The sequence below is a fragment of the Dipodomys merriami genome, unplaced genomic scaffold (genome assembly GCF_024711535.1).
Source record: "Dipodomys merriami isolate MVZ:Mamm:240054 unplaced genomic scaffold, mDipMer1.0.p SCAF_42, whole genome shotgun sequence".
Taxonomy (NCBI): domain Eukaryota; kingdom Metazoa; phylum Chordata; class Mammalia; order Rodentia; family Heteromyidae; genus Dipodomys; species Dipodomys merriami.
The window spans coordinates 3,085,211-3,111,291 of NW_027205826.1; the positions used below are offsets into that span (position 1 = coordinate 3,085,211).

The following is a 26,081-nucleotide window of genomic DNA, read 5'->3' on the forward strand; positions in this document are numbered from 1 at the left end:
TGGCCAGGCACTCAGGAGGATCATAGGAAAGGCAGGCCTGTGACACACACACACACACACACACACACACACACACACACCACACGACTGTAGGGCTGGCCGGGTGCTGCTGGCTCACTCCTGTAATCCTAGCTGAGGAACACGGTTCAAAGCCAGCCAGGGCAGGAAAGTCCGAGAGACTCTTATCTCCAATAAGCCACCAGAAAACCGGAAGTGGTGTTGTGGCTCAAGTGGTAGAGCTCTGGCCTTGAGCTAAAGAGGTGAGGGACAGCGCCCAGGCCCAGAGTTCAAGCCCCATGACTCACAAAAATAAATAGCAGGGCTGTTTTGGCTTTTAGAATACTGGTACATTTTTTTTTTATTAAAGAAGAGAATAAAGCATTTGTAAATATATTTCTCTCATGTACACTTCAAAGGGGATGCTGGGTGGCTGCTACAGAGCTGGGAGCAAAGAGACCAGAGCTCCCCCCTCCCGCCCCAATATGACACAGACACGGAAGGCTGGGAACTGTCCAGCCCCAAAGGGTGAGATTCCAAGTTGTCTGAACAGAGAGACCCAGCGGGCGGCTGGCGTCACAGGGCCTCCGGGAGCTCGGTGGCATCTCCAGGGAGGTCAGGCATGCTAAGAAAACCCCTTTACCCATTAGAAAGAATAAGGCATGAAGGTTTCCGCTGTGGTCTCCACTCAGGGCAGGGCCACTGTCTTCCACGGCTTCTTGGACTACCAGGGTCTCAGGGAGGGTGGCAGAAGGAACCAGAAGCTGAGGGCAAGCTGGGGACCTGGACATTTCTTGGCTGATTCTCTGAAATCTTAACCCTTTAGGGGTAAGCTGGTGCCTCCAGAGGGCCTTCCCCCCAAAGCTGAGAGGTGAAGAGCGGGCATTTCGGGTGGGGGAAGGAGCGTGTTCTTGTCCCTGCCTCTGCCCAATGTGAGGTGAGAATCATGGGTAGTCCCCAGTAAAGAGGAAACCGGGGTGACACGGAGAGCACTGGCTGGAAGCACATGCCCAAGACATTCTAGGGGGAGGGGTGTTGCAGCTGCGCCCTGTGCCCGGGCTGGGAGCATGGGAGAGATGAGACATCATGGTCCCTGAGATGGGGCAGCGCAGAGACGGGAGGCAGAGGTGGTTGCAGACATGGGGGGGGGGGGGGCTCCCTAGCCATCCTGGCTCCTAGTGAGTTTCCTGCCCAGAAGGCTTTTCCAAGGCTGGAGGTGGAGGATGTTGGATCTGAGGGAAATGGGCACCACTTGTGTATGGCTGCGGAAGGGGGCGCCATCTCCCCCTCTTCTGATTGGCTACAGATCTGTCATGAACTGAGGGTCCCTGCCATGGCTGGAGCAGGGGACACTGGGCCTGGCTTTGCAGTGCCAGGGCCATCTGTGACCTGCTCAGGGCTCTGGAAGGGGGTGGGTGGGACAGCTGGTACTAAGGGAATGACAGCATGTCATGGCTGGAGAGAAGCAGTGGGTGGTCTAGGGGGCTCTGGAAACCAGCACTGGCTGGCTCTGAGACTTCCCTTTTCAAGTGTTTCCAGTTGTGGCACGGGGGGGGGGGGGGGGGGGGAGGTGGGGAGACAGTCAAGGAGACTTGCATTACAAATCTCTCAGAAAAACAACTTTGGGGAAGGGAAAACAAAGTCAGCTGAGCCAGAGTTGCTTCCTGCCATTCAGCCACCCTCTGAGAGAGAGGCTCGGAGCCTGGAAGCCTGGGGTGCAGGGAATGGGGGTGTTTGGCTTTGAAACTGAGCTGTGCCTTCAGGCTGAAGCGGGGTGGCCAAGGGATCTTAGAAGACAGGGCAGGCAGGCCACTCCATGAGCCAGGAATATGCTAGATCCCCACACCAGAGTGGCCTCACCTCATACGCCCGCCAGAACACAGTGTGGCTAAAGGGTCCCTTTCCTCAACAAAGATGGCGGGCCAGGCATGAGGGACCCCAGAGCCGGGAGCCCGGGGGAGGCTGTGGGCTGGGAAGGGGTCACTTGCTGCTGTGCGTCTTGACTTTGGTGGCGTTGATGTCCGCCTTGGTCTTCTGGATCCTGGCGAAAATCTCCTTGAAGAGCGCCTTGTACTCGGGCTGGCTCTGCTCCAGCCTCTTGTCTACGGCCTCCACGTGTTGGCTCAGACTCTTCTCGCCCGTCTTGGCCTCCCCTTGGCCATCCTCGCCACCCCGCAGGTCCCTCCACGAGCTGTCCCGGGAGATGGGCCGGGAGGTCTGCACGCCTGCGTGCCGCACCGCGGCCCCGTGCTGCCGGCACTTGCTCAACAGCTCCTCGTACTTGTCCAGCAGCGCGTGGTACTGCTCGTCCACCTCTCGCAGGATGGACATGCCCCGCCGGCGCACGCTGTTGGCATGCAGGGTGAGGTTGCCTGCGTGCCTGCTGGCTGGGTCTTTGGCCACGATGGCATTGAGCGCAGTGTCGCTGCAGCTCTTCCGCACTGCATGTCCGGGGGAGGCCGTGGGAGAGGAGATCCCATCCTGGCCTCCGCAACCGTCCCCACTTCCTGGCTGAGGATCGTCAGCCTCAGGGGCCTGGGCCAGGGGGGCTAGCAGGGCCTCAGCCAGGTGGTCATCCCGGCCTAGCAGGTAGGTCTTGGCCTGCTTCATCTGCTGTAGCTCCAGCAGCTCGGCCTCCAGCTCCTGCACCCGCAGGCGGCAGCCCTCCATCTCACACAGCTGACCCTCCAGCTCTGTGTACTCCTGCAGTACCGCTGTGTACTCTCGCTCAGCCCGGTCCTTGCGCTGGCGTTCCTGGCTCACCTGGGAACGAAGCACCCCCACCAAGGTCTGCAGCCGCTCGTTCTCCTGCTCTAGGGGCCGAGGGCCCAGCTCCAGCGAGGAGCTGTGCAGGCGGAAGGCATCCTCGCACCTGCAGGGGGGAGGGATGGGCGGTCACTGGTCAGGGCCAAAGGCCCCCGTGCATCCTGGGATGCACTGCGCTACAAGCTCAGCCGAGGGTCCCCCTCACCCCACCACTCTTTTTGCTCTTATTTTAGTGCTCTTTCTGGAACTTGAAATCAGGGCCTTACCCTTTAGCTGGACTTTTTCCCTCAACGCTGGCCCTCTACCACTTGAGCCACACTTCTACTTTGGCTTTTGGCTGGATAACTGGAGAGAAGAGACTCTCAAGCTTCTGTGCCTGGGCTGGCTTTGAACTGCAGTCCTCAGATTTCAGTCTTTTGAGTAGCTAGGGCTACAGGTGTGAGCCACAAGTGTTCAGTACTGGGGCTTGAGCTCAGGGTCTGGGTGCTGTCCTTAGCTTTCTTGATCAAGGCTGGTACTCTACAACTTGAACCACAGCTCCACTTTGGGCTTTTTGGTGGTTAATTAGAGATAAGAGTTTCAGAGATGTTCCTGCCCTGGCTGACTGAATTGCAATCCTCAGATCTCAGATCTCCTGAGTAGCTAGGATTACACGTGTAAGCCACAGGTGGCAGGCTTCATTTAGTGTTTCTTGTCCATCTTAGATTTAATGGGCACTGAAAGGTGCAGTGCTTAAGTCCTCCTGGTTTAGAACCTTGGTTTAGAACCTATCTGTGCCTCTTGTTAAGCACATGACCTTGGATGAAACAGCACCAAGCTCCAATTTCCTTACCTGTGGTGGTGGTGGGCAAAACATGCCTTGGAAGCGGTGAGTGTTAAATCGACAGAGCAGTGTGTCCTGGCCACTACTGTCTGTGTCCCGGATGAACTACCAACCCTCCCTCCCACCTGCTGCCTGTTGTCCATCTTTGCCTTTTTCCCCTGACTGGCACTCCTGGGATTCAGAGACCCTGGGGACCCTCACCTACCGGGGGCTGCTGCACAGTTCCTTGAGGCAGGGGAACGTGTGGATAGTCCTCCTGCGTTCCCGCTTTTCCCGGCGCACCTGCAGCTGCTCCAGGCCCCGCAGCTGCTCCACCTGGGCTTGCAGCTCCTCCACCTGGGTCTGAAGACGCTCGATGGTCTCTGTCAGCCTGAGGTGAGGGGATCACATGGATGGGAGAAGTTTGAAGGGGACAGAAAAGCCTACTCAGGGCAGTCCTGGCTCACTGTGGACGAAGGGACATGAGTGGCCGGGCATGGTGGCTCATGCCTGTAACCCTAGCTACGCAGGAGGCTGAGATCTGAGGATTCTGGTTGAAAACCAGCCCAGACAAACAAATTCATGAGATTCTTTTTTTTTTTTTTTGGGGGTCTGGTCGTGGGGCCTGAACTCTGGGCCTGGGCGCTGTCCCTCAGCTCTTCAGCTCAAGGCTAGCACTCTACCACTTGAGCCACAGCGCCACTTCCAGCTTTTTTCTTTTTGCTTATGTGGTGCTTAGGAATCGAACCCAGGGCCTCAGGCATGCAAGCCAAGCGCTCTAACACTGAGCCACCTTCCCAGCCCCCATGGGGTTCTTATCAAGTGGTAGAGCATCAAACCTTGAGCATAAAAACCAGGCAAGACCACAAGTTCTTGCGTTCAAGGGCCAATACCAACACCAAAACAAAATCACCCAACCTTGAGTCTGCTGAGATGAACAGGGATCTCAGCATGCTAGACACTGCCTCCTTTTTGCTCAAGACTAGCACTCTACCACTTGAGCCACAGTTCCACTTTCCCTCTTTGTCTGGTTATTTGGAGGTAAGACTCTCATAGACTTTCCTACCCAGGCTGACTTTGAACTGGGATCCTCATATCTCAGTCTCCTGAGTAGCCAGGATTACAGGCGTGAGCCACCGGCACCTCATCTTATTGTCTAAAACAGCCTGGTGTTGAACTGGTGAGGACAAAACTCAGCACCATCCTGGGGTCCTGGCCTGGGATCCCCCTCTCCCCCCCTGCCCCAGGCCCAGGTGCACTCAGCCCTGGGCCTCTCCCCTCCCCCACCTCGGCCCAGCCCTCACCCATGGATCTTCTGCTGGGCAGCCTTACTCTCCAGCACCAGCCTCTGGTTGGTCAGCTCCAGATCTCGGGCAGTCAGGTCCAGCTGCTCATACACTTTGGCGTGCTGCTCGTTCACGTGCCGTAGCGTGTCTAGCTGCTTGGTCAGATACTATGAGCAAGAGGTGAGTTGTAGTTAAACAGTTTTTGTTTGAACTCAGGGCCTGGGCACTGCTCCTTTGCTTTTGTGCTCAAGGCTACTGCTCTACCACTTTGAGCACAGCTCCACTTCCAGATTTATTTTTATTTTTTGTCAGTCGTGGGACCTGAACTCTGGGCCTGGGCGCTGTCCCTCAGCTCTTCAGCTCAAGCCGAATGCTCTACCACTAGAGCCACAGTGCCACTTCGGGCTTTTTGCTTATGTGGTGCTGAGGAATCGAACCCAGGGCTTCATGCATGCGACACAAGCACTCTACCACTGAGCCACCTTCCCAACCCACTTCCAGATTTTTGATAGTTCAATAATTGGAGATAAAAATCTCTTGTATTTTCCTGCCTGGGTTGGCTTTGAACTGCAGTCTTCAGATCTCAACCTCCTAAGTAGCTAGGATTACAGGTATGAGCCACCAGTACCTGGCTGGAGTGAACTTTATGTTTTTGTTTTTGGTCGGTTGTGGGGCTTGAACTCTGGGCTTGGGTGCTGTCCCTGCGCTCTTCAGCTCAAGGTGAGTGCTCTACTGCTTAAGCCACAGTGCCACTTCTGGTTTGAGTGGTTTTTATTGGAGATAAAAATCTCACAGACTTTCCTGCCTGGGCTGGCTTTGAACCATGATCCTCAGATCTCAGCCTCCTGAGTAGCTAGGATTACAGGCGTAAGCCACTGGCATCCGGCTGGAGTGAACTTTTGAAGGAAGCAGGGCTGGTATCTCTGCCTAGCTCACTCCTATGGACACACTTACTGCTTTTGAATGGTTTATCTTTTTCTTTTTTTTGGTCAGTCATGGGGCTTGAACTCTGGGCCTGGGCACTATCCCTCAACTATTCGGCTCAAGGCCAGAGCTCTACCACTTGGGCCACAGTGTCACTTCCGGTTTTCTAGTGGTTTATTGGAGATAAGTATCTCACAGACTTTCCTGCCTAGGCTGGCTTTGAACCGTGATCCTTAGATCTCTGCATCATGAGTAGCCAGGATTACAGGCGGGTAGGCACCGGCTGAGCAGTTTATCTTCAGTTGAGCAAGAGATAAAGACAGTGGGGGTGCCTAGGACAGCCGAGCAGGTTGTGAGCTGTACAAGGCCTTGGGATCAGGGCTGTCTGCTCAGAGGGTGCTTCTTGCACAGCAGGCTCTCGATGGGAGGAGGCTGCATGCACAGAGCTGCTCGTGAGGAGGCTGCGCCAGGCGCTTACCTCAATCTCCTGCACTTGCTCCTCATTGGTGGAGTACATCTGCTGAAGAGACTCCTCCAGCTCCTTGTTCCTCTCCAGCAGGGTCTTTCCCAGTTCTGCCGCCAGGTGTAAGTCTGAGGGCGGGGGCAGGAGAACACAGCACTGTGAGAAAGGCCAGCATTTTTTTTTTTTTTTTTGGTCGTTCATGGGGCTTGAATGCTGGGTCTCGGCGCTGTCCCTCAGCTCTTCAGCTCAAGGCTAGTGCTCTACCACTTGTGCCACAGCGCCACTTCTGGTTTTTTGATGGATAATTGAAGATAGAATCTCTCAGACTTTCTTGTCTGAATTAGTTTCAGGCTTCAATCCTTGGATCTCAGCCTTTTGAGTAGTTAGGATTATAAGCAAGAGTTACTTGCTCTTAGACAGCCTCCTTAAGTATCCCAGGCTGGTCTCAAACTCAGGATCTTATTACCTCAGCCTCTTGAGTGCTAGGATCACAGGAAGACTGTGATTAGAAACAAGTCTGTCTTTTAATGTCACCTTTTCCTGGGTGTGATGGTATGGTCTTTGCCAACCATGGGATTCAAAGCTGAAGTCTCCCCTGCTCTGCATTCTCTCTCTTCCTTAATTTTTCTCCTAGCACCATCTAAGCAAACAACATATTCATTTTTCTTGTTTATTACCCATAACTAATTATATTTTGTTCACTGATAGGCCCAGGGTCTAGGACAATACATGGTACAGAGCAGATCTATAATACATCATTTTGCAAAGAATGAGTAAGTAGAATATACTAAGTACATCAATAAACATAGGAGGCTAAGGAGTCAGTATGTAAAGAAGCTTCTAAGAGGCAAATGAGCAATGTTGCAATTTGGCTTTGAAGGGTGAGTAGGGGCTCAGCGAGGGGCAGATAGGGCACAGTATAGAATTGGGTGGGTTGATCCAGCTTCGTCATGTTATAGGTCACAGGCAGGCCAAGGAAAAGCATCTTTCCCATAGTCACCAGCTGGCTGGTCTCATTACCTCAGCTGGGAGCTATTAGATGGCTGGTGACGCATGGCCCTCCCCCAAACTTCTCCTTTCTTTGGATGGCAAATAATCTTTCTTTAGCAGCCCAGTTCTGGTACCTTGTAGAACTGGAACTTCTCCCTCACGCTCGGACAAAGGTGGGTTCAGAGTAAATCTGTCCTGTTTTTAGGATTCATGTTGGGGTAAAAGAATGTGGCAGGTACTGAGAGCCCTAAAGCTTCTTTCTTTCTTTGTTGTTTTTTGTTTTCCCCCTGTACTGGTCCTGGGGCTTGAACTCAGGTCCTGGGTGCTGTCCCTGAGCTTTTATGCTCAAGGCTAGAGAGTTCTACTACTTGAGCCACAGCTCTGCTTCCAGCCCTTTTCTGGTTAATGGGAGATAAAGTCTTTTTTGCCAGGGTTGGCTTTGAACCTCAATCCTCAGATCTCAGCCTCCTGAGTAGCTGGGATTACAGGCATAAGCCACTGGCATCCCAAGCCTTGCTTCGCTTCTTTGCTCAAGGCTGAGTTCTACCACTTGGACCACACCCTCACTTCCCTCTAAAACTTTTCCTTATGGGTCTGTGTGAAAGTGCCTAGACAGTTAGCGTGCAGATCCATCCTTCCACATTTATGTATATTTGATATATTAATTTTTTTGGGGGGGGGTCCGGTCATGGGGCCTGAACTCTGGGCCTGGGCGCTGTCCCTCAGCTCTTCAGCTCAAGGCTAGCGCTCTACCACTTGAGCCACAGCGCCACTTCTGGCTTTTTTCTTTTTGCTTATGTGGTGCTGAGGAATCGAACCTAGGGCCTCATGCATGTAAGGCAAGCACTCTACCACTGAGCCACCTTCCCAGCCCGATATATTAATTTTTTTTTTGTTTCTACAAAATCATGGGGGAGTGGACTATTTTAAGGTTGATTATGATTGTGAACATACAAGTCTCTGACCAGACTAAATTGAACCCATCAAATGGGTGAATTTTTTTTTTTTTTTTTTTTTTGCCAGTCATGGGGCTTGAACTCTGGGCCTGGGCACTGTCCCTTAGCTCTATGCTCAGGGCTAGCACTCTACCACCTGAGCCACAGCACCACTTCCAGTTTTCTGGTGGTTAATTGGAGATGAGAGTCTCAAGGACTTTCCTGCCTAGGCTGGTTTTGAACCGTGATCCTCAGAGTTCAGCCTCCTGAGTAGCTAGGCTTACAGGCCAGAGTCACTGGCACCCAGCTTAAATAGGTGAATTTTATAGTATGTGAATTATACAATAAAGTTAAGCAATTTTTTTTTTTTTTTTTTTTTGCCCAGCAACTATGGAGGTGACAATTAGGAGGATCAAGGCCAACCTGTGTCAGTGACAACATATCTCAACCAATAAACAGGTGTAGTCACAGTTACTGGGGAAGTTACAGGGAGCAGAATTGCAATCCAAGGCCAATTTGGGAGGCTATTTAAAAAATAAAGTTCAAAAAAGATGAGGTGTGGCAGGAGTGGTAGAGTGCCTGTCCAGCAAGTGTAATACCCTAAATCCAAACCCCAGCACCACCCAGAAAGAAAATAGTTATTAATAATAAAATATGTAAATATATATAATTTTTTAAGTGGGTTTAATCCAAAGACAGAGACTGATGGAAGAAAGTAAGTCCTTAAAGAGATCCTTAGGGTAAGCTCAGGCTGAGACACCATGCTGTTTTCTAAAATAGCTTTAATTCTTTTCTTTTTATCTTTTTAATTAAGTTTTTTATTGGCACCCATTAATTGTACAAGGGGGGTTTCACTGTGACATTTCCATCCATCTCAACAACTTACACCTCATCAACCTCTCTCCTCCATCACTCTCCCTCATTTCTCCTCCCCCAACAGGCTTCATTATTCTATTTCCTTCCTTCCTTCCTTCCTTCCTTCCTTCCTTCCTTCCTTCCTTCCTTCCTCCCTCCCCTCTTCTCTCTCTCTCTGTTTCTGTCTCTCTTCTTTTCTTTTTTTGTGCCAGTTCTGGGCTTCAACTCAAGGCCTTCATCTCATTTAGCTTTTTCTTGGCTTATGACTCAAGGCTGGTGCTCTACCACTTGAGCCACATCTCCACTCCATGCTTTTTGCTAGGTAACTGGAAATAAAAGAGTCTCATGGAGGGGGAGGGGGGAGGCTGGGAAGGGAGGTGAAGGGTAAACAAAGGAGGAGGCTGCAATGCTTGGTAAGAAATGTATGCATTATCCTGCCCATGTAATTGTAACCCCTCTGTACAGTATGTTCTCAAATAAAATAAAATAAAATAAAAAAAAGAGTCTCATGGATTTGTGTGCTTTGGCCTATGACCGTCAGATCTCAGACTCCTGAGTATCTAGGACTTCAGGTATGAGCCATCGGCTTTTCATTGATTATTATTATTTTTTGGTCCAAGATCAGGACTTGAACTGGGTACCTGATGTTTTTGGTCACTGGCTAGCACTTTACTAACTGAGCCATGCCTCCAGTCCCTCACTGGTTATTTTTAAGATAGGGTCTCTTCCCAACCAGATGAGGACCTGAGCCATGATCCAAAGGGTGAGCCTTTTTGGTCTATTTTCTGTCCAAAGCAAGAAAGATTTGGTCTTTCTATTTTACGGCCTGTTTGCTAAGACAGCCTTCAATCTAGGATGATGGTGTAAATCTGGATCAAGATGCATAAAAACGAATCTACTAGGGCCTATATGATGTGGTCCAAGGATTCAGCTGGTTAATGCTTTTTCTTTTTTCTGTCGGTTGGGGGGCCTGAACTCAGGGCCTATGTGTTGTTCCTGAGCTTTTTCACTCAAGGCTAGTGCTCTACCACCTTGAGCCACAGTTCCACTTCCAGTTTTTTGGTGTTTAATTAGAAACAAGAGTCTCATGAACTTTCCTGCCCAGGCTGGCTTGAACTGTGACCCTCAGATCTCAGCCTCCGGAGTAGCTAGGATTACAGGCGTGAGCCACTGGCCCCAGCATTAATGCTTTTCCTTTTTAGACCTAATACTACTACTGGGTGGGCTTCCTTTTTCCTCCTAACAAACTTCATAAATATGGTTGTCTCTGCTTAGCCGTTTGCTACATGTCAGGCAGGTGGTTGGAGGCCTTCCTCATGGGACCCTTAAGCAAAGCCAAACTAGACACAGGACTTAACTGGAAGCCAGAGGGGCCTGATTGCTATTGGCATGAACAAAAGGCCAAATATCATCAAAACAAACCTGAAACCTTAGCAGGGCACCAGTAGCTCACGCCTGTAATTCTAGCTACTCAGGAGGCTGAGATCTGAGGATCATGGTTCAAAGCCAGCCAGAGCAGGAAAGTCTGTGAGACTCTCATCTCCAATTAATCACCAGAAAACTGGAAGTGGTGCTGTGTACAAAAAAAAAAAAAAAAAAAAAAAGAGGCTGAGATCTGAAGACTTGAGATTGGAAGCCAGCGTAAGTAGACAAAATGGAGAGACTCTTATTTCTAGTTAACCACCAAAAAGCCAAATGTGGAGCTGTTGCTGTAGTGGTAGAATGCCAGCCTTGAGTGAAAAAGCTAAGGGAGGGGCTGGGAAGGTGGCTCAGTGGTAGAGCGCTTGCCTTGCATGCATGAGGCCCTGGGTTCAATTCCTCAGCACCACATAAGCAAAAAAGCAAAAAGCCGGAAGTGACGCTGTGGCTCAAGTGGTAGAGCGCTAGCCTTGAGCTGAAGAGCTGAGGGACAGCGCCCAGGCCCAGAGTTCAGGCCCCACGACCGGACCCAAAAAAAAAAAAAAAAGAAAAAGCTAAGGGAGAGCAAGCACCAGTACTTGCAAACACACACACACACACACACACACACACACACACACACACACACACGAATTATGACGTGGTCTTCAAAGAGGCTGTTGCTAGCACTCTACAAGGTGGCCTGTGTGGGGCCTCTGCACCTTCACCAGGGCCCAAAGACACAGCGTCAGAGGGGGAGAGAGGAAAGGCCCGAGTGCTTCTCCTTCCAGGTCAGTGTGTGTCTGGCTTTCGGAGTCCTATTGTCCACACTTGGTACTATGAGTGGGGTCCTCAGAGACTGCTTCATAACCTAGTCACCTACTTCTTCAGGGACAGGGAGGAGGGGTCATAGTGCAAGCCACCTGGGGACAAGGAGGAGTATCTCAGACCACGACACTGGTCCCAGCCAGATTCCCCCACAGGAGAATCGCAGGAGTCTAGAAGCTGCAGGGTAGAAGACTCAGTATCACCAGGCAGCTCCAGGTTCCGGGGAGGGTGGCTTTGTGGGATTTGTGCTGAGTGACAAACAGATGACTATGGCCAGATAAACAGGACCAAGCCAGGGAAGCTGTGGCGTCTGAGCTCACACTTCCCCTGCCTGGGCCTCAGGGTTTTCTGGGGTTCCTTCCAAGGGACTTCAGTGTTTTTATGATGCATTGCTCCAGAGGCCTGAGAGGGAATGGCTAAGGGTTCAGGGGCTGTCTTTGAAAGGAAATCTCCAATGAAGTTCAAGGCCAGGCAGGTTACATATTGGCTGTCTCAAAAGCAAAGCCAGGTACAGTGGTTCAAGCCTGTTATCTTAGCTACTTGGGGGGAAGCAGAGATTGAGGGATCATGGTTCTAGACCAGCCTGGGCAAAAAGAAGTTTGTGAGACTCCATCTAAAGCAATGGCTGGGCACAAAAGCACACACCTAACACCTCCAGCAGCATGAACAGGAGTATTACAGCCTAGGCTGCCCAAGGAATACAGAAAGACCCTACCTAGAAAATAACCATCAAGCCAAGCACTGGTGGCTCACACCTGTAATCCGAGCTACTCAGGAGGCTGAGTTTTTTTATTTGTTTGTTTTTTGGGTCATGGGGCTTGAACTCGGGGCCTGGGTGCTGTCCCTCAGCTCTTCACCTCAAGGCAAGCGTTCTACCATTTGAGTCACAGTGCCACTTCTGGTTTTTCTGGTGGTTGTTGGCGATAAGAGTCTCATGGACTTTTCCTGCCTGGGCTGGCTTTGAACTGTGATCCTCAGATCTCAACCTCCTGAGTAGCTAGGGTTAAAGGCAGGAGCCACCGGCTCCCAGCAACACTGAGATTTAAGGAGACTGCCAGTTTAGGCAGACAAATTTGACTCTTACCTCCAATTAACCAGCAAAAAGCTGGAAAAGAAGGCATGGCTCAAGTGGTAGAACGCCTGCCTTAGGAAGCTCAGGGCACTGAGTTCAATCCCTAGCACCACCAGAAACATGAAAATCCTCGGCCAGGAAGGGCAGACTCCAGAATAGACTGGAAGGAAAGGAACAGGGATTCTCAGGAATTCTGGAGCTCACAGATTTGGAGAGGAGGAGAGTGGTGGTCAGGTCTTTTAGGACAGCCAAGATGGAAGAAGAATGTCCTCTCCTTTTGCCATGTCAGAGCTCTCCCTAGAGGGAGAGGACTCAAGGTCAGGCTAGGCAGGTGCCCGGGACTTTCAAATCTGTGAGTCAGCAGCCATCTCTGCCTGGACAGAGGTATCCACACAGTCTGCCCCACTGGGCCCAATGTGGGGGAGGGGGTGGGTAGACAGAGAGCCAGCGCTTAATAATTCATGGTTTTTTCTATTTTTAAAGTGGTCGTGGCAGTGGGTAGAGAGAACGCAGCAAATCTAGGCCCTTGTCTGTCTCAATCACTTCCTTCCCTTGGGACACAGCCACAGTCACAGTTTGGCTCTAGGGCCAAACATGTGGAAAGTGAAGTCAGGTTTGTATTTGGCTAGGGGAAAGAGGGGGACTTGATGAATGACTAGAGAGGAAAATCATCCCCTCTGGGCCACCCAGAGGCCACCAGAGAGCAGCTGGGACAGAAGAGAATTTGAGGACTGGGTGTAGGAAAGAGGAATTCAACAGGTATGTGACCCCCGCTGCAGCTGCTCTCCTAGCCAGGCAGAGGTGGGGTGCTGGTGCTTCAGTGGTTGTAACCCCCACTTCTTACTGTCTAGTTTCTCATTTGGCTCCTGGGCCTTGGTACAAATGTCCTTTTCTCCTCCTTCCTCGGCCCTCCAGTGCAAGCTTTACTGTGTCTGGTGCAGGGGATTGCAAATCCCCCGTTGAGGGGACACAGCTGTTGGTGTGATCTCATTTCCGTCTTTTCTGCTGGAATGTGGGGTCCTCAGAGGGCAGGCTCAGCACAGCCCCTGGCCCATGGCAGACAGATACTTTGGATTCTGGTGGGAAGTTCCAGTTGCTTTCCAGTAGGTCTAATTACTAGTTCTCCCTCCCCAACTTGTTCCTGGGCTCCAGCTACCCACATGACTAGTACAGACTAGCAGGGACAGAAAAGATGGGGGCCTATAGGGCCCATTTCCTCACCAAGCTCAGGGGCCCTACTGGAATCTCCACACTTCCCTATCCTCAGAAGCCACTCATCGCCTTCCTGCCCCAGCTCCCTGGCTCCTTCCTCCCACATCTGGGCTGGGCACAGTGCCAAGCCTTCATCAAGAGTGCTGGAACTAAATGAGACGCCAACGGTATCAGCATCTGCCTTCCCTGGAGGCCATCTTCCCTTGAACTTAGCAACTGCCACTTCCAGGAAGTCATCGACACACGCTTGCCACCTATAGTTACAAGCAAGCCTCCTCCACAGGCCCAGGTAGAACTAGAGGTCAAGGTGGTCACTCTTCTGAATTTCCAAGATGGGATCTAGCATGCAAGTGAGGCCCAGAGGTGTTTGTGGAATGGAAAAGTTATCCAGGGTGGGAGAGGACATTGTCCTAGCCAGTATGGGGGGCATCTCACCACAGGATGGCTGAGGCTACAGTCCACAGAATAGCGCACAGCAGGATCTTAGCATAACATCCTCCATCTGGCATGATTCACCCCCCCCACCTCCTCCAAGTCTCTGATTGACCCACAGTTCTAAGCACAAGGATAGAGCCTCATCTGCCTGTGAGTCTTGGCTGCCTGGAGAAGTGGGTCAGGGCAGGGAAACAAAGGCTGCAGGATCTGGGTGGATGTTCTCTGTGGGGACCTAGAGCCAGAGCTCTAGGTCTTCTGAGACAGAGACCAGGGTACCAAGGACACTGAATGTGCCAGGCTTGTGTCCACAGCCTCCGGGCTTTACAGATGACAGTGGGAAGGTCCCTTCTCCCTGGACATTTGTTTTTGTCCCTTCAGAGCCCTCAGCATCCAAGAAAGCGGCCCTTTGGTGTTGGAGAAGATGGATTTGATTCCATTCCAGCAGGCTTCAGCCATGACCCTCAAGTCTTCTCCTTCCTGTCCCAACAGCTCCACCCCTCCTCCCAGTGATGCCACCTCATCACCAGATTCTAACCTCTTCCAGTGGCCCTCGCCGCCCCGAGATGCGCCCTCGGAGGGACGCGGTGGTGGTGGAAGGGACGGCTCCCCTCATTTCTCAGGCTCTGTGTTGGGACGTGGTCTACAGTTCCCCAACTCGACCTTCCCTAGGCAGGAAGCCATTTGGGGGAGGAGGTCCTGGGAAGGGAAGGGGGCTAGGCGATTCCTCCTCCCCTCAGGAAGACAGATTGGGGCTTTTCTGTTTGCCGGGCTTGGTGCCCGCACCCACCCCCTTCCCTGGGTACAGTCAAGCGAGTCGGGGAAACTTTCTGCTAGTCTCAGCAGCGCTCGGAAATCCTGGCAGGAACAGGTGCGGCTGGATCTCCAGAGATGACTTCCCTTCACCTAGATTACACGCTCTCACCCGAACAGGCCCTGAGCCCCCATCGCCACCCCCCCTCGCCACCCCCCCCATAGTCCCCTGCCCCCCAACAAAACCAGGGGCACCCGAACTGTGGCCGCCTCTGGGTGGAGAAATGGGAAGAATACCCAGGCACTTCTGTAGGTCTCCTTCCGCCCCGTCCAGGATTTACTGGACAAGGATCTACTACTGTCCACATCGGCCCACCCCCCTTCCTCCCATCCTCCCGACTCAGCGCTGCCCGGGTTCAAGCCCAGCCCAGCCCGGGTGACGGTCACCCCGCCTCCCCCAACAATGGAGTAGCGGGCCCGGGGTCGCAGGGGCACCCGCGTCCTCCCCTCCCGCCCGCCCTCCCTGCGCCACGCGCTCACCCTGCTCCAGATCCTGCTGGTCGTACCAGGGCTCCTCTTCCTCGGCCGGGAAGTCCTCCATGCCCGCGGCTCTCCGCATGGCCCCGCGCGGGGCGCTGGCGGGGGGCGGGCGCTGCGGCGGCGGGGCGGGCGGCGCCGCTGCCGCTCAGGGCCGGGGCGCGGGGGCCGGGACAATGCGGCGGCGGCGGCCGAGGCGGGCCCGGCCTCCCGCGTCGCCCCTGCCCGCGCCGCGCCCCCTCGCCATGGGCCGCCTGCCCGGTGCCCGCGGGGAGGGGAGTCCGGAGTCTCGCTCGCCCCGGGGATGGCGGGGGGGAGAGTCCCGCAGAGTCGGGGGGTAACCGCGGCACAAAGGATTGGAGGGGTGGGGACCAAGAGCGGGATGGTGGGAGAGAAGGTTCAGGCGCGCCCGATGGTTCTGGAGCTTAGAAGGGCGCGGGCATCGCGGCGGGCCCCCGGTGCTCAGCTCCGGCCCGCGCGCGTCCCCGGCCCGGCCCGCGACGCCCCGAGCCGCCGCCGACGCCGCATCTCGGCTGGGCCGGCCCTGGGCCCGCAGCTTCCCCAAGCCCAACAGCTCCGCGGGGTGGGGTCGGCCGCCGCCAGCCAATCAGGACGCGTATGCAAAGCGGGAGGCGGGGCCGGGAGGGGGACCTTCCTGGCGTCCTGCTGTGGGAGTTGCTGGGTCAGCGCCCCACGCCCCCCTCGCGCCCTCGCTCCCCCCCCCCCGCCCCCGCTTCTTTGGGTCCATCTGAAGTTATTTGTCTACGTGTTGTCGCTCCTTCTGGATGACAGCAAGTAAGGATCGGTCTCTTGTTCACAGCGGAAATTCCCCTCCAAAAGAAAACCAACCCAAGCTGGCCCACCGACACCTCCCATGAACATTCTTTGAATGGTGTTAACTTATAATCTTCTAAGGTTTAAAAGCCTCTGGCTGGAAAAACCGAAGCAGGCCGGGTGTAGTGAAGGGTTGAGGGTGTGTTACTTGCCTTCTGGGCCTTTCTCTTTTAAGTTTTTGTTTCCTTTTTCCTGGGGTATCCCTATCCAACTGTACCTGTTTAAACCACCCATTTCACCGACCCAAGTATTCCTTCCTTACAGGAATTTTCAGACTCAAGCATTCATGTAAGTAATTTTTGCTGGCTCCCACCCACCGGCTAGACCTCTGAATATAGGTCATAATATAGCCAACAAAGGATGTATAGCCAAAATACAGAAAAAGAAAGAGAAAAACCACCTGCAAATCCATCAGAGAAAGGCTAAAACTTAGAAGAAAAGTATATAAAAGACTTAACCAGAGCTGGGCCAGGTGGGTCACGCCTGTAATCGCAGCTTCTGAAGAGCTAGAAGTAAGATGGTGAGTTACAGGTCAGACCCTATCTCAAAAACAAAAAATACAAGAAGAAAATGGGTGTGGCTCTTAGTGATAAAGTGTCTGCCTAGCCTGTAAGATAAATGGCCCAACAAACATATAAGGTTCTTAACTTCTTTAGTCATCAGGGAAATGCAAATTAAATCCATAATAAAAAACCATTACTGATATACTTTGAGTCTTTAATGCCCTCATCCCCTATCCCCAACTCCCATATGTGTTAGAGGCTTGATTTCAAGGGTAGTGTTATGCAGGCTGGAGCTGTGGCTCAAGTGGAAGAGTACCAGCAGAAAACAAGAAAGCTCAGTTGAGAATGTGAGGCCCTGAGTTCAAGTCCCAGCACTAGCACAAAAAGAAAAAAAAAAGGAAAGAAAAAAGAAAATAAAAAGATGGTGCTGGGGGCTGGGAAGGTGGCTCAGTGGTAAAGCGCTCGACTTGCATGCTCAAAGCCCTGGGTTTGATTCCTCAGCACCACATAAGCAAAAAGAAAAAAGCCGGAAGTGGCGCTGTGGCTCAAGTGGTAGAGCGCTAGCTTTGAGCTGAAGAGCTCAGGGACAGCGCCCAGGCCTTGAGTTCAGGCCCCATGACAGGACCCAAAAAAAAAAAAAAAAGATGGTGCTGTTGCTGGGCAGTGGTAGAGCCTTTAGAGATCTGGGCCTTCTGAATGGTCTTTGTAAGTTGGTTTGTAAGTGTAATAGTTAATTTTAATTAACCCGATTGGATTGAGAAATGCCCAGATTAATAAAAGCATCCTCTGGAGGTTGTTTATGATGGGTCAAGTAGAACATGGGGGCTCTGACTTAATGGATTAATCCCTTGATGGGTTCATAATGGAATGATGCTATGGGGGGGGATTGAAAGACAGGAAATAGGACCTACTGAAGGAAGTAGGTCATCAAGGGTGTGTCCTTGGGGGTTATATCTTGTCCTTGCTCCTTCTCATCCCCAGTCTCTGCTACCTGTCCACCAAGAAGGGAATGGAAGAATGTCCTCACCACATGCTCCAGCTGGTGTGTTACATTCTCCCCAAGTACACAAGGCCAAGTAAGCCTGGACCAAATGCTCTGAAAACGTAAGCCCAAACAAATCTATCTTAGTCAGAGCTGTAAGAAGTAACTAACATAGTTTTCCATCCCTGTGACAAAATACCTGAGATAAATCAACTTAGGAGAAAAGGTTTATTCTCCAAGGTTTCAGTCCATGGTTGTTTAGTTCCCTTGCTTTTGGACTTGTAGCAAGGTAGTATATCATAGTGGGAGTATATAGCAGAGGACATTCATTACCTAATGGCAGCTAGGAAGCAAAGAGAGAGCCAGGAAAGAACTAGGGACTCAATATCCCCTTTAAAGGCAAGGGCCAATGACCTAACTTCCTTCCCACAGGCCCCACCCCCAATGACCTAACTTCCTTTCCACAGGTCCTTCATCTGAAAAGTTTCACCACTTTCCAGTAGCGCTACCTAATAGGCTAGTGACCAAGCCTTTAGTTTGTTCATTCATTTCTGTGACCATCAAGTACTTTGTATGATATCATGCTCCTGGTATAAATTAATGAAGGTTGGTTGCTATTTATTTATTTTTTGTTGGTCGTAGGGCTTGATAGCATAAGGTTTTAGAGGACACTTCCAAACCATAACAGTTCATTATTTAAGGTATTCGTTATAGTGACAGAAAACTGAGACACTCAGCTTACCAAGTGAGTGGCTAAACTGTTTAATTTTAAGACAAGAGTATTAACAAGAATACCGAGCAAGGGCTGGGAAGGTGGCCCAGTGGTAGAGCACTTGCCTTGCACGCATGAGGCCCTGGGTTCGATTCCTCAGCACCACATAAGCAAAAAGAAAAAAGCTGGAAGTGGTAGAGTGCTAGCCTTGAGCTGAAGAGCTGAGGGACAGCACCCAGGCCCCACGACCTGAACCAAAAAAAAAAAAAGAATACTGAGCAACTGGAATTCCCTCACATTGTTGGTTTGTCAAGTTGGGATTCCCAGGCAACTGGTGCTGGGATGAAGAGAGTTGATTAGGGAGTGCACTGCACTGCAGAGGAAGCTGCAGGGTTAGGCAGAGGGAGGGCTTGAGATGCCACCTCAAAAAAGCCCCCTCTTAGCTGGACGCAAGTGGCTCACCACTGTAATCCTAGCTACTCAGGAGGCTGAGGTCACGGTTCAAAGCCAGCCCAGGCAGGAAAGTCCATGAGACTCTTATCTCCAATGAATCATCAGAAAACCGGCAGTGGCACTGTGGCTCAAGTGGTAGAGCACTAGCCTTGAACTGAAGAGCTGAGGATCAGCACCCAGGCCCAGAGTTCAAGCCCAATGACAGACAAAAAAAAAAAAAAGCCATCTCCAAGAGCTCTGAATCTGGGGTGACCCTTCCAAGCTATTCCAAGTGGCAATGCAAAGAGGACCTTTATATCTTCAGCACTCATCAACTAGGCATTGAATAGATTAAAGGTATTTCTGGGAAGTGAGGTGACCTTGGCTCTCTTCTGCTGAAGCAAGTTCTCAGCTAGCAGTAGATGCTCACCAAGCAGGATAGGTCCTCAATGATTCTATGTAGTTTGACACACAATTCTTGGAAACCAGAAATTCTAGTCCCATATATGTGCAAGAGAAATGAAAACAAGGTATGTTAACAAAAAGACACAAGAATGTTCCTAGCAGCACATGTCATAATGTCTTACACTGGAAATCCCCAAATGCTTATCAACAGTCGATGAAAAAGCCAGGCACTTGTGTCTCACACCTGTAATCTAACTACCCAGGAGGCTGAGATCTGAGGACTGCAGTTTGAAGCTAGCCCAGATAGGAAAGTCCATAAGACTCTTAATTCCAATTAGCCAGCATCAAGCTGGAAGTGGAGTTGTGGATTAAGTGGTAAAGCAACAGCCTTGAGAGAAAAAGCTAAGGAACAGTGTGCAAGTCCTGAGTCAAATCCCAGCACGTGCATGTGCACACACGTGTGCACACACACAAGCACATACACACAGTGTTTCATATAATGAAATATTATATGGTAAATATTAAGAGGGCAGATACTAACAGCAAATATTTACATTCATTTCCTAGCTCTCAAGCAAATGGTCCCACATATACTGCCTTGAAACAGCACACGTTTATTACCTTGCAGTTTTATCGGGGTCTGACATGAATATTGCTGGTTCAAGTCAAGGTATTGGCAGAACTGTGTTTTTCCTTAGCTCATGGCTCCTTTTTCTGTCTTAAAAGCCAACAATGAGGGCTGGGAATGTGGCTTAGTGGTAGAGTGCTTGCCTGGCATGCATGAAGCTCTGGGTTCCATTCCTCAGTATCATATACACAGAAAAGGCCAGAAGTAACACTGTGTTTCAAGTGGTAGAGTGCTAACCTTGAGCAAAAGAAGCTCAGGGACAGTGCCCAGGCTGAGTTCAAACCCCGGGATTGACAAAAAAAAATTCAGCAATCCTTCTAACGTGGTATGGCTCTGCCTTTTGCTATCACCTATTTTATAATGATGTTTGTCCCCCTGAATAACACACAGTGATTTTCAACTCTCAATGTTCTTAAATTAACACATGTGCAAAATCCCTTATGCAGTCCAAACTCCCATATTGAGAGGTTTTGGGGGATTAGATGCTGAGACATTTTGGGGTATGGTTAGGTCACAATACCGTGTCGTCATGTGTATGAAGTTCAAATCTGATCAATGTAATTAGGTTTGTCTGTGGGGAGACATGAGAAATCCCAAAGGTCCAAGGCTCTTTTTTTTTTAATTGATTTATTTTTTATGAGGGTACTGGGGCTTTGAACTCAGGCCCTCATACTCTTGTTTGCTCATAGCTGGTGCTCTACCACATGAGCCATGCCTCTAGCTCTTGTTTTTTTTTAATTAGGTATTTTATTGTGGTAAATATACATAGTGTAAAATATGCCATCTTAACATCTTTTCCTTTATGTAGTTCGGGGATTGAACCCAAGGCCCTCAGAAGGCATGCTGGACAAGCACTCTACCACTGAGCCATATCCCTTTTTATTCTGAACCAGTGTCTAAGTTACCCAGGCTGACTTCAAATTTGTGATCCTCTTGCCTCTGCTTCCTTAGTAGCTGGGGTTACAGCATTATATCACCATGTCCAGCTTAACAATGTTTAAGTGTACAGTTCAATGGTCTTAAATAAAATTATAATGTTGCATAGCATCTGTTTCCTGAATTCTTTTTGCCTTTCTTTCTTTCTTTTCTTTCTTTCTTTCCTTTCTTTCCTTTCTTTCTTTCTTTCTTTCCTTCCTTCCTTCCTTTCTTTCTTTCTTTCTTTCTTTCTTTTTGCCAGTCCTGGGGCTTAAACTCAGGGTCTTGGCACTGTCCCTGAGATTCTTTTCCTCAAGGCTAATGCTCTACCACTTGAGCCACAGCACCACTTCCAGCTTTTTCTGTGTATGTGGTATTGAGGAATTGAACCCAGGGCTTCATGCATGATAAGCAAGCACTCTACCACTAAGCCACCTTCCCAGTCCTGTTTCCTGAATTCTTTACATCTTATAAAATTAAAACTCTGCCTACTAAGCATTCCTTCCCTAGCCAGGCACTAGTGGCTCACACCTGTAATCCTAAATACTCAGGAGGCTAAGATCTGAGAATCAAGGTTGGAAGCCAGCCTGGTCACAACTTAGATTCCACACTTCCCCCACTCCCAACCTGGATTGAAAGTTGTCCAGCTCCTGGCTCACCTCTCAGACTTTTTTTTTGTTTCTTTTGGTCGGTCGTGGGGCTTGAACTCTGGGCTTGGGCGCTGTCCCTCAGCTCTTCAGCTCAAGGCGAGCGCTCTACCACTTGAGCTACAGCGCCACTTCCGGTTTTCTGGTGGTTTATTGGAGATAGGAGTCTCATGGTCTCTCCTGCCCGGGCTGGCTTTGAACCGCGATCCTCAGATCTCAGCCTCCTGAGTAGCTAGGATTACAGGCGTGAGCCACCAGTGCCCGGCTTCACCTCTCAGACTTTTTATCCTTGTCCACATTGGCCAACCCCTCTCCTTGTCTAACCCAAGCATTCTCCTTTCTGGAAACCATTCTCGCTCCTGCTCCAGCCATACATAGACGCAGGTCTGTCACACACCAAGCAGAAGGGACTGGAGATGAAAACAGGCTGGAGGAGGAAGGTTAGATTCTCCATGTTCATTCATCCAAGGCGGATGGCCCAGATGGGGGTGGGGCTGAAGCTGGGCAACCAACCAACCTTGGCCAAGATGGTGGAACCCTTGGTCTTTCTCTGGTCCTTCCTCTGCAGGGCACTGAGTGCAGGTGACTCTAGAGCTGGGGATTTGCTGGCAGATGGCGTGCTTTCTTTCTGTGTGCCAGCCCTGTGCTGGGTCTGCTGCTTGATCTGGACTAAGCATGTTCTAAACTAGCAGCTGACAAGCTGGGCATGGTGGTGCTAACCTGAATGGCTCTTGCCTGTCTCATTCCTGTCTCCTGGAGGTGGACCAGGAGGATCATCAAAGCCAGCCTGGGTAGAGTTAGCAGACTTTCTATTAAAAGAAACTAAAAAGCCCTCATGCCAGTCATCCTAGCTACTCAGGAGGCAGGGATCTGAGGATTGAGGTTCAAAGCCAGCCCAGGCAGGAAAGGTGTGAGACTCTTATCTCCCATGAACCAGAAAACCGGAAGTGGCACTGTGGCTCAAGTGGTAGAGTGCTCTCCTTGAGCTGAAGAGCTGAAGGGCAGCGCCCAGGCCCAGAGTTCAAGCCCCACGACCGACAAAAGAAAAAAAAGAAAGAAACTAAAAAGAATGGGGTGGGGGCATGGCTCAAGCCCTTTCCTAGCTTGTATGAAGAAGGAACTGAGTATATCCCAAGGCCCAAACAAACAAAACCTACTCCATGAAGAACATCAGCTCTGCCTTCCCAGATGCACAGGGCCGGGCTTCCCTGAGCCACCAGCCAGGAAGCCCTGTCATGGGGCCCATTTAGCAGGGTGGGGAGCTCAGTGCCCAGGGGTGGCACAGGGGACCTCGCTACCTGACCTGGGGAACCCTTGGAGCCCTGGTACTTCATCAGCTCTTGTCCAGGGCACCCAAACCCAAGTGCCTTGGGTGGGGGGGGGGACTCCATCCCTCCCGGAGCCGGAGACGTCGAGGGTTGACAGGCGCCCACCCCAGGCGCGCAGGGGCCGCTGACATCCTGCTCCCCATACCCAGGTGGGCATGTGGACTCCAGCCGGGGACACCGCTGCTCAGCCGAGTTGCGGCTGCCCCGCCCTTAGTCTCCATCCTCCACCTCCGCACCCAGCCCCGCTTAGCTGGCCGGAAATGACGGGAGCGCGGGCAGCGCTGACGCCGGGAGAGGGGAGCGAGCGAGGCCTGCTGCGCCCGGCCCGTTCCCTGCGGCAGACCCGCAGGGCGCAGCTGGGGTTAAGGTGGAAGGGTCAGGAATCCTTCCCCAGGCCCTCCCGGCCACGCCTGCCTCGCGGGGTACACACCCCTCCTCTGCTCCCCTCCCCCTCCCTCCTCCCTACACTGGGCATTCTTGCTCCATCCGTCCCTTCCACCAGTGTGAGGTCAGCGCCTGGTGGGGCGAGGCGCTTCCAATAACTGAATGACTGAGGTCAGCGGGTGTCCTTCCCCCTCGTCCCCGAGTCTGTCTGTCTGTCCCAGACAATTTGTCTGCTGGGAAAGGGAAAGGGGAATGATGGAAGGTTCTCGCAGTCCTTGTTGTGGTCAGGAAGTGCTTCCATGGGTCTACCTCTACCTCGAATCCTCCAGGTCTTGCTATCAGTGGAGTGACCCTTAGGATGCTGACCGGGACAATGCAGGTCCTCAGGGGGTGGCTGGGAGGCTTGCATGTCTGGGCCATGCACTCTTCCATGTGGGCTATTAGAGTCTTGTTATTGTTACAGGAACACCATTGTGGACTGCGTATCATTTGAGCTGGGGATCAAGTCCTTGTCCATCACAAATACCCAACCTCCACTCCCAACCCCTCCCCACTAACCTTGGGCAGGACTCCTGAAGCCCATCCCAGAACCTTTTTACCTTCCTGGCTGGGAGGCAGAAGGCCAGGCCTTGGGCTTGTAGAGGAGAGGGCTGTGGAGAAGCCCCAGAGCACACCGGTCCATGGCTGCTTAGGATGCTTCTGAGTCTCATTCACATCATTGGATGTTGTGCCCATCAGTGCCTGTGGCTCATCAGCCTCCAAGTGGTCGAGAACTCCTTGAAGACAGTGACCCATGCCACAGGATAATGTGCATTATGATGCCCGGTGGATAAACAAAGAGGATGGTCGATCCTCACTACTCAGGAGGCTGAGACCTGAGGATCAAGGTTTAAAGCCAGCCCCAAACAGGAAAAGTCCTTGAGACCTATCTCCAATTAACCACCCAAAAGCAGGAAGTGGTAGAGTGGTAGGGTGTTAGCCTTGTAAGTTGACAATGCCCAGGTCCTGAATTTAAGCCCCATTTCTTGCACAAAGAGGTTGTGTGTGTGTGTGTGTGTATGTGTATTTATTTTTTGTTTCTATTATTTGTCAGTCTTGGGGCTTGAACTCAGGGCCTGGATAATGTCCCTGAGCTTTTTCACTTAAGGCTAACGCTCTATCACTTTGAGCCAACAGTGCCACTTCCAGTTTTCTGGTAGTTCATTGGAGATAAGCGTCTCAGGAACTTTCCTGCCCAGGCTGGCTTTGAACTGTGATCCTCAGATCTCAGCCTCCTAAGTAGCTAGGATTACAGGTGTGAGCCACCAGTGCTGGGTGTTTCCCCCCCCCCCAAAACCAATGACAGAACCAAATTTGCTGGCATCCTTTTTCATTCTTCTCCTGGGTGACCCACTAACACCACATCTTACATCTTACCACATCTTATCATTTTGTGCTGAGCAAGATCAACCTGCCCACTTACCACAGTCCTAAGATGAATCTTTTAGTTCTTTAGATGGGGCAGTTGGCTGAACTGTATCATTCCTGTGATTTCAAGTGGACCCTCTAAGTAGCTACAACCACCCAGACCAGAAATCCGGGCTTCTCTTCACTAATTTGCCCAATAAACTCTTGCTGTGTGCTAAGAGGCAGACTCAGTCCCTGCTGTGATCACACCAAGCTTGAATTCCAGTAAGAGACAAACCCAAACACATAAAAAGGTGACAATGGCTGGGAAGGTGGCTCAGTGGTAGAGTGCTTGCCTTGCATGCATGAAGCCCTGGGTTCGATTCCTCAGTACCACATAAGCAGAAAAAGCCGGAAGTGGCGCTATGGCTCAAGTGGTAGAGCGCTAGCCTTGAGCTGAAGAACTCAGGGACAGAATTCAGGCCCCATGACTGGCAAAAAAAAAAAAAAAAAAAGGCGACACTATTGAAAATGGAGCCGGGCACTGGTGGCACACACCTGTAATCCTAGCTACTCAGGAGGCTGAGATCTGAGGATCATGGTTTCAAACCAGCACAGGAGAAAAATCCTTAAGACTCTTATTCCCAGTTAACCAGCAAAAAGCTAGAAATAGGGGTGTGACTCAAGGAGCTATGTGAGAACAAGAAGCCCTGAGTTCAAGCCTTGGAATTGGTGCATGTGCGTGTGTGAAAATGGTGGTAGTAAAAATGTTAAGAAACGCTGAAGATTGCAACAATAGCTGGGGGTGGGGGGAAGAATCTCTCAGGGAAAGCTAAGACCCCAAAGGATGAGAAAGGAACCACCATATGAAGAGTGCGAAGAGGATCCCGGTAATGGAGACAACCTGCAGGCAGGCCCAGGCAAACACTGCTGAGAGGACTGGAGTAAACAAAGGAAGAATGTGGGGACATGCCAGGAGCTGAGGACAGGGCCAGTGTCAGACCAGCAGGGCCCTGGAGGTGGTGGGGGAGACCCACCAACATGGTTCCCAGCCAAGTGTTTCCAGCTGGTGTGGGAGGGGGCGGGGTAGTCAGGTGCATTTTTAAGTGACCTCAGCTGTTCTGCAGAGAACGGAGGAGGGGAAGGTGATGGATCAGAGGAGAGGGAAGGAAGTAGGAAGGTACAAGATATCACCACACCAACACCTGCTGACTGGGGTAATGGAGGGGTGAGGACAGGTAGGGAAGGTGACACTGGCTTGAACCCCTGGAAGCTACTGTTCACTGAGAAATAACACTGGGAAGACTTGGAGACAAGGGCCAAGTTTAGAGAAAGGTGTATGGAGCACAGACAATGTGCACAGACTATCTATCTATCTACCTACCTACCTACCTATCTGGTCTTTAAGACAGGCCCAGGCTGGCTTCAACCTTGCAATCCTCCTGCCCCCATCTCCGAGTGCAGGTATTACAGGTGTGAACAACCACACTTTGCAACATGATAGTTTTAAATGTGCCCTCACCTTCTTGGCCTTCCTCCTTGGAGAGGTGGGCTCTAAGTCCCTTTCCCTTGAGTCTGGTGGCTTGCAATTCTTTGGGCCAGTAGAATCTGATGGTTAGTAAGTTTGTATGTTACTTCTGGGCTAGGTACGACAGGGCCTTGCTCTCCTTCCCTG

The 26,081-nt window shown here is 51.3% G+C and overlaps 1 protein-coding gene across 1 annotated transcript; it reads right to left on the minus strand.

Annotated features, from left to right (window-relative positions):
• Positions 1 to 325: 325 nt before the first annotated feature.
• On the minus strand, positions 326 to 15,423 carry Cdr2l (cerebellar degeneration related protein 2 like). Its single transcript, XM_069993059.1, has 5 exons — positions 15,254 to 15,423; positions 6,254 to 6,366; positions 4,870 to 5,018; positions 3,792 to 3,956; positions 326 to 2,869 (listed from the first exon to the last, which is right to left on the minus strand). The coding sequence occupies exons 1-5, from the start codon at positions 15,330 to 15,332 to the stop codon at positions 1,978 to 1,980; spliced, it is 1,398 nt and encodes a 465-aa protein (XP_069849160.1). The 5' UTR covers positions 15,333 to 15,423; the 3' UTR covers positions 326 to 1,977.
• Between the last annotated feature and the right edge of the window lie 10,658 nt (positions 15,424 to 26,081).

Bases quoted from the DNA above. Each gene is read 5' to 3' on its own strand.
- Cdr2l (XM_069993059.1), bottom strand. From the start codon at position 15,332: ATGCGGAGAGCCGCGGGCATGGAGGACTTCCCGGCCGAGGAAGAGGAG. The intron at 5,019-6,253 runs GTAAGCGCCTGG...TCTTGCTCATAG, and splicing joins AGCAAGTGCAGGAGATTGAG to TATCTGACCAAGCAGCTAGA. The intron at 3,957-4,869 runs GTGAGGGCTGGG...CCCTCACCTCAG, and splicing joins GCCCAGCAGAAGATCCATGG to GCTGACAGAGACCATCGAGC.